The sequence below is a fragment of the Oncorhynchus keta genome, chromosome 1 (assembly GCF_023373465.1).
Source record: "Oncorhynchus keta strain PuntledgeMale-10-30-2019 chromosome 1, Oket_V2, whole genome shotgun sequence".
NCBI lineage: Eukaryota > Metazoa > Chordata > Actinopteri > Salmoniformes > Salmonidae > Oncorhynchus > Oncorhynchus keta.
Genome location: NC_068421.1, coordinates 46,689,462 through 46,704,233, shown reverse-complemented (window position 1 = coordinate 46,704,233; position 14,772 = coordinate 46,689,462). Strand labels below are relative to the sequence as shown.

Genomic DNA, 14,772 nt, shown 5'->3' with positions numbered 1-14,772 from the left:
GAGCATAATTTAACTGCGGCCCCAGCTCTTGCTCCATGTAAAATTGTTTCCCGTTAATTGCGCTTCATTAGGGGATTACAGCACACTGTCACCTTGGTAACAAATGTCTGCCTTTTTCTTTCCTCCCAGGCAGCTCATGTATAATAAATGCGGGCAGTGTGTTACGGTCAATGTAATGTAATAAAAACTAGATGATGGTTTTCTTACGTGTTGACATACAGCCTCTGCCTGTGACTGGCGCAGGAATGAACAACTCGACTGAATGGTCTTTTGTTGTGGAGGAGATGAGAAATCACAGATTAGCTTTGTGCCACTTGGGGGGGTAGTATCGGGGTACCATCGTGATAATTAGGAGAAAGGTGGTTAGGGATGGGGGGGGGGTCAACAGGGTGGCAGAGAGAGAGGAGAGATTTGATTGAGTTTCCCTGCCAAGACGGCTAGTGGTAATTTTAGAAATGGTGTAGATTTACACTGTGATGCTGCTGGCTACATTAGGAGCTGAAGTCTGTCGATAAGCCTCTCTCTCTCTCCTCTCTCTCTCTCCCCCTCCGTCCCTGTCTTTCACTCTCTTTCTCTCTCTCTCTCACACGTGCACACACTCGCATGAGCACGCACGCACACAAACCGAAAGGCCTGCCATGGCCAGCGTATGGGTTGGGGGGCAGTGCGGGGGAGGAGAGGGAGGGGGGAACTGTTTGCTTTCTCTTGATCTTTTGATTTCCTCTGCTACAATTTTGAAATGTGCCAAAAATGCATCTATTATTTACTGCCAATTTGCTCTTTTAAATCGACTGTTTCCCCCCTCTCCTCCTCTCTCCATTCGGTGGATGCTGCTTCACTGATAATAATAATAATGCATACATTTTTATTAATTATTCCTCGGTAATAAGCACACCGTTTTCCCTTCTGTAGTGATAGGGTTATTAGCATGGCAAAGTTCAGGAAATGTCAGGGCAACACACACTCACTCTGTCTGTCTGTCTGTCTGTCTGTGTGTCTGTGTGTCTGTGTGTCTGTGTGTCTGTTGGTCGATGACTTTCTGGGAGACACATGCATACTGACTCACTCACTCACTCACTCACAGGACCAATTTTGGTCATGGTTGCATCCCAAAGGCAGCCTTATCCCTTTATAGTGCGCTACTTTTGACGTGCATTTTAAAGGGATTATGGTGCCATTTGGGACACTGACTGTAATATTGATAGAGAACTGAGAGCGGCATAGGGGGAATTAGATCAAAGATTGTCTATTATATTGACAAGATATTTGAGTGACCACTCAACAATGGAAATACAGGCCTCCCGGGTGCCGCAGTGGTTAAGGGCACTGTACTGCAGCGCCAGCTGTGCCATCAGAGACTCTGGGTTCGCGCCCAGGCTCTGTCGTAACCGGCCGCGACCGGGAGGTCCGTGGGGCGACGCACAATTGGCCTAGCGTCGTCCGGGTTAGGGAGGGCTTGGTCGGTAGGGATGTCCTTGTCTCATCGCGCACCAGCGACTCCTGTGGCGGGACGGGTGCAGTGCGCGCTAACCAAGGTTGCCAGGTACACAGTGTTTCCTCCGGCACATTGGTGCGGCTGGCTTCCGGGTTGGATGTGCGCTATGTTAAGAAGCAGTGCGGCTGGTTGGGTTGTGTATCGGAGGACGCATGACTTTCAACCTTTGTCTCTCCCGAGCCCGTACGGGAGTTGTAGCGATGAGACAAGACAGTAGCTACTACAACAATTGGATACCACAAAATTGGGGAGAAAAAGGGGTAATTTTTTTTATTTTTTTATAAATAAAAATGGAAATACATGTCCTCATAGATGGAAGTCAGGCAGGAGGAGGCATAGAGGTAGATAGAGCACTCATCTTTGTATCTGCGCCAATATAGTGTCTTTGAAAGCATTTTTTATTTTATTTTACGTTTATTTTTACAAGGCAAGTCAGTTAAGAACAAATTCTTATTTACGGCCTAGGAACAGTGGGTTAACTGCGTGTTCAGGGGCAGAATGACAGATTTGTACCTCGTCAGCGCAGGGATTTGAACTTGCAACCTTTCGGTTACTAGTCCAACGCTCTAACCACTAGGCTGCCCCACAGGATGCGACTGAGTAGTAAATGTAGTAGTAAATGTTCTTCTTAATTGGCTGATTGCTCCCATCTCATAGCAATCCCCACCCAGTTGACTACTTTTAAAATGGTGGAAGCCCTCAATTCCAATGTCCATGCTATATGGGTTATATCCATGATGAGTCCTCTATCTATCTCTATGACAACGGGCACAACTCCAATATAAAGTTGTTGTTGGGTATGTTGCCGAAATACCACTTATATCAGTGCATTCCTAACAACCTAACCATTACGGAACCTCTATTCGATCAAATAAGCCTTACGTAGAAAAATAGAGCTTATTTGTTTCGATGACCAAATTCGGCACTGTCGTTGACCTCCATACAAAAATCCCGTGTGCTTCATGGACAGAGTAAAACCTCTCACTTCGTCTCTTCCTCTCTGACTGGATGTAGGGTGTTTGGTAACTTGTGCCTGCCCTTGTTCACTTGCAGTTGTTTTTTCTTACTCGCACAGATTTTGCTGATGAGCCACTTTATTGAGAAAAGTTGACTTGTTATGACTATGATATGTGGTTGTCTTACACAGCTACCGTAAGTCGAATGCACTGACTGTAAGTCGCTCTGGATAAGAGCCTTTGCTCAATGGCCAGAATGTAGCCTGTAAATGTTCAAACAGATGAGATCAGGGGAAAGTGACAATTTCATGGAAAGTTACCTGTAACCAGCTGAGTATCATGTCTTGTACAGCAATTACTATACCTTCAGAATACACGCGCGCACACACACACAGTATTATCTTTATCCTAATGGTATCACATTTTGGTTGCCCAGAGCGATTGTTTGTTCCCTGTGTGTTTGTGTGTGTGTGTGTGTGTGTGTGTGTGTGTGTGTGTGTGTGTGTGTGTGTTCCCTCTATAACACTCTGTATTGAAATGATAGCACAGTCTCTGACAGAGAAAGACAGACCTCCTTTGAAATGCTTCTCCCTTTAAAACACCAAATGAACAACACCCCTTGATAAACAGCAATTATGAACATTACACCGGTGATGGAAAGAGGGGGTGGGGGGTGGGGGGTTAGGAGTGGGGTGTGTGTGTGCGCGTGTGTCTCTCTCGCTCTGTGTGTGTGTCTGTGCACGTGCGTGCGCATGCCTGTTGTAGCTTTTGTGTGATCCCTTTTTTATATTTAAAGAGTCGTAGCCCACACTTTATTTAACGAGGAGGAAATGTGTTCTTGTGTTGCAGGGACAGCACCTGCATCAAAGCAGCATTAGAACATCTGGTAAGTTCTAATTCCTGCTCCCTCACTATACCCCTCGCTGTTCACAGCCATCTTTGATATCTGCATCCCAAATGAACATGCATCGGAATGGGCTTTGAATACCTCGAGCTGACAGATAGAGAGGGAAGGAGGGATGTAGTAGTCAGGTAGGGGGGGTCACTTCCCCAGGACCTCTGGTTGTCCCACTCCCACCCTTCTCTGTTTTTTTTTTTCGGTCTCCCTTGGTCTTTTTGTTATGTTTTAAATTACTCTTTGATGTGGGGTTGAAATGTGTGCGGGAGGGGAGAGAGACTGACATTTTTTCGCCCTCTTGACGTTGGTGATGACTTGATGAGGCACATTTAACTCGGTCTCCCCTCTCACACACACACACTCCAATGTACCTTTCTACACATTTCATCAGTTATCTCATTGAATGTCTCTGCATTTGACATATTTTGGCAGTACTTCCTTGGTACCTATCCTTTTCCCTCTTCCCCTCACTCTCTCTACTTTCTCTACTTTCTCTCTCTCTCTCTCTCTCTCTCTCTCTCTCTCTCTCTCTCTCTCTCTCATATGAAGTATATACACGGGGCCGCTCCGGTGCGTCAGTCGGGCCCCCTGAAAAAGACCCCTGGGACGGTTCTGAAAATTTTATGACCAACATCTCTGGGATTCTTCTGTTCTCTCTCTATTACCGGGGTCAGAGTGCCATGCAACAAAGTGAAAAGGTTTTCTTCTCTTTTTTGGGTGGTAACGAACATCAGATTCCAGGTGCCTTTTTTTTCTCCATTTTCCTGATGATGGTGGGATGAATAATAGAAATAGGTCAAAGGGGGTGATGGCACTCTGGATGTAAAGCCAGTCAGAGTCAACTCCCTTAGCCTAGAGTAGCCGTGCTCCTTGCATACTAAACCACCGCATTTAAGGCACCATCCTACGCAAATTACCCACAAAATGAAACGTAAATGTTTTTTTTTTCTCAACGACCCCCAGCACCACGAAAGCAGATGACCCCAAAGCTAGATTCTAGGATTTACAGATGATCTAGGGAAGCAAACAAACTTTAGCGGCGTTGCTAATCATATTCAAGTGCCCCCAAATGTACATATTCCCTAATTCTTTGTGTTTTTAAATGTTTAAAAAAAATGTTTTTGTGATAGTACAGTGTCGAGGATACAGGAGAGATATAGAATAATTAGTCAGAAGGGATTCGAACTGGTTAGCCTAGGCTCGGAGTACACAGGCCACATCCCTAATTCTGTTGGTTGGTTCATGGTGCATTTCTGGGTGTGTACAGTTTGTGTATGGTCTGTGTACTTATTGTGGTGTTGTGTCAGACACCCAGCCCTTACGTCTGTCCTTATGGTGCTCCCAACCAGTTGAGGACACTAGCTCACTTGAGAGAGAAGAAAGGAGGGAGAGATACATTGAGAGAGGGAGTGGGATGGAAGGAGGGTGAGGGAGGGTGAGACGGTGAGGGAGAGAGAGATGAAGAAAAGAGGAAGCGAGAGAGATGGATAGACGGTGAGGGAGAGATGGAGAAAGATAACAGTTGGCAACACCATGTAACAGAGTGTAGACTGGAGAGGGTGGTGGACTAAAAACTCCAAGAAGATTTTATTGACTTCACCGGTAATATCCTGTTTTCCTTCACCTGCCTCTACACCCTACCTTCTGCAGTGAGAAGTTATGAGTCCCGCTCCTCTGACTGAACGGGAAAATCAGCAGAGAGGAGGACGAGCAGGTGGGGGGGGGGGGGGCGCAGGCAGGGAGGTGGTCATTGATTTACTACTCTATAAAAGGACTGTGTGAATTATTCAAAAGAAGATTACATGCATAAACAGCAGGAATCAATATGGTCGTTCCCCAAATGGCACCCTGTTCACTTTATAGTGCACTGCTTTTGACCAGGGATTCCCTATGAGCCCTAGTCAAAAGCAGTGTTAAGTAGGGCTCTATATAGGGAATAGGGTCAATTTGGGATGCAGCCTCTGTGTAGGCACTTTTGCATTTAGGTAAACAGGAGGTAGCTAGCTATATATTCCTAATGTAAAGACCAGGCTGTCTCTGGTTGGCTTGGCTGGACAGAACTCCACTATATGGCTGATGGATTGGGCTGCATAGACCTCACAGGCCTCATCTCTGTGTTTTCAAGAGGCAACGCTATGTCATACACACACACACACACACACACACACACACACACACACACACACACACACACACACACACACACACACACACACACACCACACACACACACACACACACACACACACACACACACACACACGATTAGCACCAACTGTATCTTATCTTTTTTTTCTAGACCACCAGAGTGGTTTGCCCGTATGACGGCATTACTTTGAAGAGCTCTAACGGCTTATTGACCACAATGGGACCACAGTAGGATCACAATAAGAGCACAGTGGGACTTCAGGCCTCTGGTAATCAGACCTGTAGAGTCCAGCCCCAGATGCTGGAGGATAATCTGTCTTTAGAGGTGTGTGGGGGCTCACTCAGCAGTCGGTCAGTCAGACTCCCTCTTGACCCTGACCCAGGGGTCAGAGGCCATGGTGAGCTGGACCTAACCCCCAAGAGGGCAGGGACGGAGACAGCCACGGCCTGGCTGTGTGTGTTTGGGTGTGGGGTGTCTGTGCGTGCCTGTTCACACGTGTTTTTGGAGTTACCCATAAAAAAGGTTTTCTCCACAGTATCGAATGTGGTGTGTGTGTGAACAAACTCCAGCAATGCTACAGTGTTTGTGTTTTAGTTGACCTTTTAATGCCAGAGCCTGATTTTTAAGACACTAATCATCACACGCACGTGTGTTCTGCTTGTATGTGCAACTGTATTTCAGTTCCATTTCCTGCTGGATATTTGAAATATATGTGAATATTGAATGTGTGTGTGGCTTATTTATGGTGGGTGTTTATGTACATGGGTAGATTGTGTTCCAGTCGTCAGGAAAGCCGGGGTGTGTGGAAGTATCTGATTACGATTCGGGACAGAGGACAGTAAATAAAATCCTGTCCCCCTGGAGTGGGGGTTTGGTGTTATAGCACCCTTTGGCACACCCCTCTAAATGTACCCCCATAAACAACAATTTATCATCCCCTCAATATGTATCACTGTTAAGAGAAGAGCAGATGGTCATGTCCAAAATGATTGGCACCCTCCATAAAGATGACCAAAAAGACTGTATAAAATAAATCACACAAATACTTAGCAATATTGTACGCAAAAACAAAATGGGAACATTATATTATTTTATACTAATACAATTGCTGAGAGAAAGAGATTTTGTTTAACAAGTGATAAAACAAATTCTCTGAAGGATATGGGTCAAATGATGGCAGATACCCATAGACTTCCAGTCACTGCAAGCAGAGATAAAAAATGCTATCCACGAGTTCATCTGACTCTGGGGAAGTAGATAAAGGGCCTCTTTGCCCTTTAAACTCTTGTTTCCTCAGCTCTTTGTTGTCTTCTGGGCTCTGTGTGGAGGTTTAACTCTGATCAGGCCCTACGAGAGGCTATAGATGATGCACCCAAGTACACCAAACCAACCACCAGGATCACAGTCTTCTTCCAAACACTGCCAGAAACACATCCAGATCTAGCTGGGGCAAGAGGACCACTATAGGAAGCCTTGTCTTGAATGCGTGTGGTCCTGACTCCAATAATGAACTAATCATGATCTTCAGTTTAGAATGCAAGTAGTTTAATCAGCTGGGCTTGCTAGGGATGGGGAAAAAGTGTGAGACCACTCCGGCCCCCGAGGACTGGAGTTGCCCATCCTGGCTTTAGAGTGAATCAGAAGAGACTCTCCGTGATGAAAGAAGAGATGAATGTACGTCCGTTTTATCCTCAACAGTCATCAGTTTTTTTTTGTGCCAAGTGACAGAAAGTTGTATGCGGAGTGGTAATAAGTGGCGACACGCATGCATGCACGTTTTCCCTCTGATATAGGGACTTTTCCCCCTCCAGTCTAAGGACTTTTCCCCTCATTTACAAGAACTTTCACCCTCTGGTCTAAGGACTTTCACCCGCTGGTTTAAGGACTTTCACCCGCTGGTCTAAGGACTTTCACCCGCTGGTCTAAGGACTTTCGCCCTCTGGTCTAAGGACTTTCGCCCCCTGGTCTAAGGACTTTCGCCCTCTGGTCTAAGGACCTTCGCCCTCTGGTCTAATGAAATCCCAATTGCCCAGGGCAATGAAGGGGACACATTTTCTATCTTCTGTTATTTTTTGGCCTATAACCCCTCACTAGTATTGAATCTAAGTTCAGAATTAAAGCTGCAATATGTAATTTTATGGACAACCCGAGTTATAGATATGTCATTCTCATGGAAAGTCTAAAAAGAGGTAGATCTGTTCTATGTGTGCTATGTCTATACTTCCCGTTCTTAAGTTTTATTTTTGCATCTTTTACTTGTGGTTTTGTACACCAGCTTCAAACAGATGAAAATACAATATTTTTGGTTATTGAAAAGATATTTCACAGCGGTTTAGATGGTATAATGATTCTCTACACTATACTTGCTTGTCTTGTAACATGTTGTTTGTCTGTTTCCGTCAAAGTACCCACTGTTTTTGTTTATCAATACACACCACTCCGCCCAAATCAGAATTAATTTCCAGTTTTGAATATTATTAAGTTAAGACAAAATATATCACTGTGCACCTTGATTCCTTTGCGATGAAGAGATGCTCAGTGTTTGACAGAGCCGTGCTTTGTTACGCCACCAGTCGCAGCCGGTGCAATAATTAGGTTCGCAATTAGTGCTGTGGTACGGGGTTTGTCTTATTTGTTTGGTTTAGTTTGTGGTGGTGTTATTTTGTCTGAATGAATGTGATCAGTAGGAATGAGGAGAGAAGAGTGCCAACGTTAATTGCTCCCAGTGCTCTGCCTTAGTTTCTGTTTTTACACACGTGGTTGTGGGTGTACGCGTGTTAGCAAGCGCACACGCCACCATCCAAATCCCCCCACACACACACACACACACACACAGAGGCTTGAGTCCCAGGTGACGGGCACACACAGCGTGGCTCTGTGTACTAGTCCTGGGAGAGAGCTGACTGGTGCTAATCAGCCCAGATGCACAGCTGCTTAAAGAGGAGAAGTGGATAAAAGAGTCTGATCAATCAACACATAAAACATCAGATTCATCAGGATTACTGCCTCAATCAGCACTTAGTTAGCTCAGTTTATTCACAGGCTGGGGAGAGGGTATTAAGGATTTGGGGTAGGATTGGGTAAATGTTTCTGTATGTGTGTTTATTTATTATGTTTGGGTGGGGTGTAGGATCAAATAATGTATGGTTTTAGGTAGAGTCCATAGTTAGTGTACAGTAGAACCGTGTTGTGCTGTGAACTTCATTCCAGGCTTGAGGAATCCCTCTTCTTGGGATGTTGTGTCATGGTCCCCTGGAGGTTTTTTCTAGTTCCTGTTTTTTTCCATGGACGCCTTGGGAAGCTGTGTCATGGTCCTCTGGAGGTTTTTGTCATCTGATGGGGCCCAGCGCACTCACACCCTAGTTTCATTACACATCACCCCTTGTTACTGTTGCCAAGCCCATCAAGGCGCTGATTGGTGAACCACTGATCCATTCACAGCTCTTTGTCAGTTGGCAATGTTAGGGACACCCACACACAAACAGTGCTTTTAACATAGTGTCTTCGGAAAGTATTCAGGCCCCTTGACTTTTTCCACATTTTTGTTAGGTTACAGCCTTATTCAAAAATACATTCAATTGTTTGTTTATTCTCATCAATCCATACACAATACCCTATAATGACAAAGCAAAAACAGTTTGTTAGAAATGTTTAAATATCACATTTACGTAGGTTTTTAATATTTTTATTTCACCTTTATTTAAGGCCAGTTGAGAACAAGTTGTCATTTACAACTGCGACCTGGGCAAGGTAAAGCAAAGCAGTGTGACAATAAACAACAACACAGAGTTACACGTGGGATAAACAAAAGCACAGTCAATAACACAATCTAAAAATCTATTTACAGTGTGTGCAAATGGAGTAAGGAGGTAAGGCAATAAATAGGCCATAGTAGCGAAGTAATTACAATTTAGCAAATTAACACTGGAGTGATAAATGTGCAGATGATGATGTGCAAGTAGAAGTACTGGTGTGCAAAAGAGCAACAAAAAAAAGTTAATAAAAATCATATGGGGATGATGTAGGTAGTCGGATGGGCTATTTACAGATGGGCTATTTACAGGAGCTTTACCTAGCAAAGACTAGGTAGGGTCACCAGTGGGTCTGGTGGTGACGAATATGTAGCGATGAACAGCTGATGAGAGCATACAGGTCGCAGTGGTGGCTGGTATATGGGGCTTTGGTGACAAAACGGATGGCACTGTGATAGACTGCATCCCGTTTGCTGAGTAGTGTTGGAGGCTATTTTGTAAATGACGTTGGGGATCGGTAGGATAGTCAGTTTTACGAGGGTATGTTTGGCAGTGTGAGTGAAGGAGGCTTTGTTGCAAAATAGGAAACCAATTCTAGATTTAATTTTAGATTGGAGATGCTTAATATGAAGTCTGTAAGGAGAGTTTACAGTCTAGCCAGACACCTAGGTATTTGTAGTTATCCACATAGTCAGAACCGTCCAGAGTGGTGATGCTAGTCGGGTGGGCAGGTGCGAGCAGCGATCAGTTGAAGAGCATGCATTTAGTTTTACTAGTGTTTAAGAGCAGTTGGAGGCCACAAAATGAGTTCTGTATGGCATTGAAGCCCGTTTTGGAGGTTTGTTAACACAGTGTCCAAAGAAGGGCCAGATGTATACAGAATTGTGTCGTCAGCGTAGAGGTGGATCAAGGAATCACCCACTGCAAGAGCGACATCATTGATATATACGGTGAAAAGAGTTGGCCCAAGAATTGCACCCTGTGGTACCCCCATAGAGACTGCCAGAGGTCCGGACAGACACACTGAACTCTATCTGAGAAGTAGTTGGTGAACTCGGCGAGGCAGTCATTTGAGAAACCAAGGCTGTTGAGTCTCCCGATAAGAATATGGTGATTGACAGAGTCGAATGCCTTGGCCAGTTTGATGAAGACTGCTGCACAGTACTGTCTTTTATCGATGGCGGTTATGATATCGTTTAGCACCTTGAGCGTGGCTGAGATGCACCCGTGACCAGCTCGGAAACCGGATTTCACAGCGGAGAAGGTACGGTGGGATTCAAAATGGTCAGTGATCTGTTTGTTAACTTGGCTTTCGAAGACTTTAGAAAGGCAGGGGTAGTATGGATATAGGTCTGTAACAGTTTGGGTCTAGAGGGCGATGAACGTGGCAGCTTTCAAGTCTTTAGGAATCTAAGACTATACAAAAGAGAGGTTGAACAGACTATTGATAGGGGTTGCAACAAACAAATAATTTTAGAAAGAGAGGGTCCAGATTGTCTAGCCCAGCTGATTTGTACGGGTCCAGGTTTTGCAGCTCTCTCAGAACATCTGGTATCTGGATTTGGGTGGGGAGGCTTGGGCAAGTAGCTGCGGGGGGTGCGGAGCTGTTGGTTGGGGTAGCCTGGAGGAAAGCATGGCCAGCCGTAGAGAAATGCTTATTGAAATTCTCAATTATTGTGGATTTATCGGTGGTGACAGTGTTTCCTAGCCTTAGTGCAGTGGGAAGTTGGGCGGAGGTGGTCTTATTCTCTCCATGGACTATACAGTGTCCCAAAACGTTTTGGAGTTAGAGCTACAGGATGCAAATTTCTGTTTGAGAAAGCTAGCCTTTACTTTCGTAACTGACTGTGTGTATTGGTTCCTGACTTCCCTGAAAAGTTGCATATCGCGGGGACTATTCGATGCTAGTGCAGTTCGTAGTTCTACATTTTTTGAAAGAGGCATGCTTATTTAAGATGGTGAGGAAAGTACTTTTAATGAACAACCAGGCATCCTCTGCTCACGGGATGAGGTCAATATCCTACCAGGATACCCGGGCCAGGCCGATTAGAAAGGCCTGCTCGCAGAAGTGTTTTAGGGGTCGTTTGACAGTGATGAGGTGTGGTCGTTTGATCGCGGACCCATAACTGATGCAGGCAATGAGGCAGTGATCGCTGATACCGTGAATTAATACAGCAGAGGCGTATTTGGAGGGCATGTTGGTCAGGATAATATCCATGAGGGTGCCCATGTTTATGGATTTAGGGTTGTACCTGGTGAGTTCCTTGATAATTTGTGTGAGATTGAGGGCATCTAGCTTAGATTGTAGGATGGCCGGGGTGTTAAGCATATCCCAGTTGAGGTCACCTAACAGAACGAACTCTGAAGATGGATGGGGGGCAATCAATTCACATATGGTGTCCAGGGCACAGCTGGAAGCTGAGGGGGGTCTATAAACAGGCGGCAAAAGTGAGAGACTTATTTCTGGAGAGAGAATTTTTTAAAATTAGAAGCTCGAACTGTTTGGGCATAGACCTGGAAAGTATGAAAGGACTTTGCAGGCTATCTCAATAGTATTTATTAAGCCCTTCTTACATCAGTTGATGTCACATAGTGCTGTACAAAAACCCAGCCTAAAACCCCAAACAGCAAGCAATGCAGGTGTAGAAGCACAGTGGCTAGGAAAACCTCCCTAGAAAGACAATAACCTAGGAAGAAACCTAGAGAGGAACCAGGCTATGAGGGGTGGCCAGTCCTCTTCTGGCTGTGCCGGGTGGAGATAATAACAGAACATGGCCAAGATGTTCAAATGTTCATAGATGACCAGCAGGGTCAAATAATAATAAACACAGTGGTTGTCGAGGGTGCAACAGGTCAGCACCTCAGGAGTAAATGTCAGTTGGCTTTTCATAGCCGATCATTCAGAGTATCTCTTCCGCTCCTGCTGTCTCTAGAGAGTTGAAAACAGCAGGTCTGGAACAGGTAGCACGTCCGGTGAACAGGTCAGGGTTCCATAGCCGCAGGCAGAACAGTTGAAACTGGAGCAGCAGCACGGCCAGGTGGACTTGGGACAGCAAGGAGTCATCAGGCCAGGTAGTCCTGAGGCATGGTCCTTGTGCTCAGGTCCCCCGAGAGAGAGAAATAAAGAGAGAATTAGAGAGAGCATACACCGGATTAGACCGGAGAAAAATTCCAGATGTAACAGACTGACCCTAGCCCCCCGACACATAAACTACGGCAGCATAAATACCGGAGGCTGAGACAGGAGGGGGCGGGAAACACTGTGGCACCATCCAACGATACCCCCGGACAGGGCCAAACAGGCAGGATACAACCCCGCCCACTTTTCCAAAACACAGCCCCCACACCACTAGAGGGATATCTTCAACCAACAACTTACCATTCTGCGAAAAGGCCGAGTATAGCCCACAAACATCTCCTCCACGGCACAACCCAATCTCTGCAGTGGATTGCAACTCCTCCCTCTTTGGCAGTTCTATCTTGATGGAAAATGTTGTAGTTGGGGATGGACATCTCTGAATTTTTGGTGGCCTTCCTAAGCCAAGATTCAGACATGGTGAGGACATCAGGGTTGGCGGAGTGTGCTAAAGCAGTGAGTAAAACAAACTTAGGGAGGAGGCGTCTGATGTTAACATGCATGAAGCCAAGGGTTTTATGGTTACAGAAGTCAACAAATGAGAGCACCTGGGGGGACACAGGGCCTGGGTTAGCCTCTACATCACCCAAGGAACAGAGGAGGAGTAGGATGAGGGTACGACTAAAGGCTTTCAAAACTGGTTGTCTAGTGCGTTGGGGACAGAGAATAAAAGGAGCAGATTTCTGGGCGGGTATGGTAGGGTGTGGGTACAGTGGAGGTAAACCTAGGCATTGAGTGACGATAAGAGAGGTTGCATCTCTGGAGGCACTAGTTATGCTAGTTGAGGTCACTGCATGTGTTGGAGATGGGACAAAAGAGGTGTCCGAGGCATGTTTAGTGGGACTAGGGGCTCCGCAGTAAAATAAAACAATAATAACTACCCTAAACAACCGTATACAAGGCATATTGACAGAGAGAGACAAAGCGAGGCATAAAGCAATCACAGGTGTTGATTGGGAGAGCTAGCTAAGACAACAACGGGTAAGACAACAACAGCTAATTAGCTAAGACGACAACAACAGGTAAAATGGCGATTAATGGGAAGAGAGGGTCAGTTAACTACACACAGGGCCTGAGTTCGAGGCTGGGGCCGACAGATAAACAAAAGCGTCTTCACCGATGTCCGGCAAAGGCCGGTTGAGGGCACATCGGAGGGAATTATGTCGGCAGACCAGTCGTGATGGATTGGCGGGGCTCTGTGTCGAGGGGTCCAGACCAAATGGCGTAAGAGGTATTGCTTCACCATAGGAATAGTGGCAGGTTTCCTTCAGACGTGACGCTTGGTATTCAGGCCAAAGAGTTTCTGACCAGAAAATCAGACCAGAAAATCTTGTTTCTCATTGGTCTGAGAGTCTCTATGTACCTTCTGTCAAACTCCAAGCAGGCTGTCATGTGTCATTTTTGCTTGGTCATATTAGTATTGTTTGTAGATTGCTAAGGATCATTATTATTATTATTTTTTCCATATATTTTAGATTAACAACACTGTCATCTCAGATTTTCAAAAATATGCTTCTCAAACATAGCAAAACAAGCATTTGTGTAACAGTATTGATAGCTAGCATTAGCATTTAGCGTTAGCATTCAGCAGGCAACATTTTCACAAAAACCAGAAAACCATTCAAATAAAATCATTTACCTTTGAAGAACTTCGGATGTTTTCAATGAGGAGACTCTCAGTTAGATAGCAAATGTTCAGTTTTTCCTGAAAGATTATTTGTGCAGGAGAAATCGGTCCGTTTTCTGTTTTTGGCTACCAAAAAAACCTGAAAATGTATTCGTCAAAACGCCAAAACTTTTCCCAAATTAACTCCATAATATCGACTGAAACATGGTAAACGTTGTTTAGAATCAATCCTCAACGTGTTTTTCACATATCTCTTCGATGATATATCGTTCGTGGAAGTGTGCGTTCTCCTCTGAATCTCAATGGAAAATGCCTCCAGTTGAAGATTACGCACCAATTTAGACAAAGGACACCGGGCGGACCCTGGCAAATGTAGTCTCTTATGGCCAATCTTCCAATGATAAGCCTACAAATACGTCATAATGCTGCAGACACCTTGGACAAAGGGCAGAGAGCTTAGGCTCGTTCATGGCACATTCACAGCCATATAAGGAGACAATAGAAAACAGAGCCTCAAAAATTCTGCTCATTTCCTGTTTGAGGTTTCATCTTGGTTTCGCCTGTAGCATGAGTTCTGTGGCACTCACAGATAATATCTTTGCAGTTTTGGAAACGTCAGAGTGTTTTCTTTCCAAAGCTGCCAATTATATGCATAGTCAAGCATCTTTTCGTGACAAAATATTGCGCTTAAAACGGGCACGTTTTTAAAAATCCAATAATGAAATACTGCCCCTAGAGTCTCAAGAGGTTAAGGCTGTA

The 14,772-nt window shown here is 45.1% G+C and overlaps 1 protein-coding gene across 2 annotated transcripts in view; it reads left to right on the top strand.

Moving 5' to 3' along the window:
* rsrc1 (arginine/serine-rich coiled-coil 1) overlaps window positions 1-14,772 on the top strand; it is a 184,925-nt gene that overhangs the window by 66,593 nt on the left and 103,560 nt on the right. For both annotated transcript variants that reach the window (XM_052526198.1, XM_052526197.1), the window contains exon 5: window positions 3,301-3,337. In XM_052526198.1, the coding sequence (XP_052382158.1) occupies window positions 3,301-3,337 (37 nt within the window). The remainder of the gene's footprint in view (window positions 1-3,300; window positions 3,338-14,772) is intronic.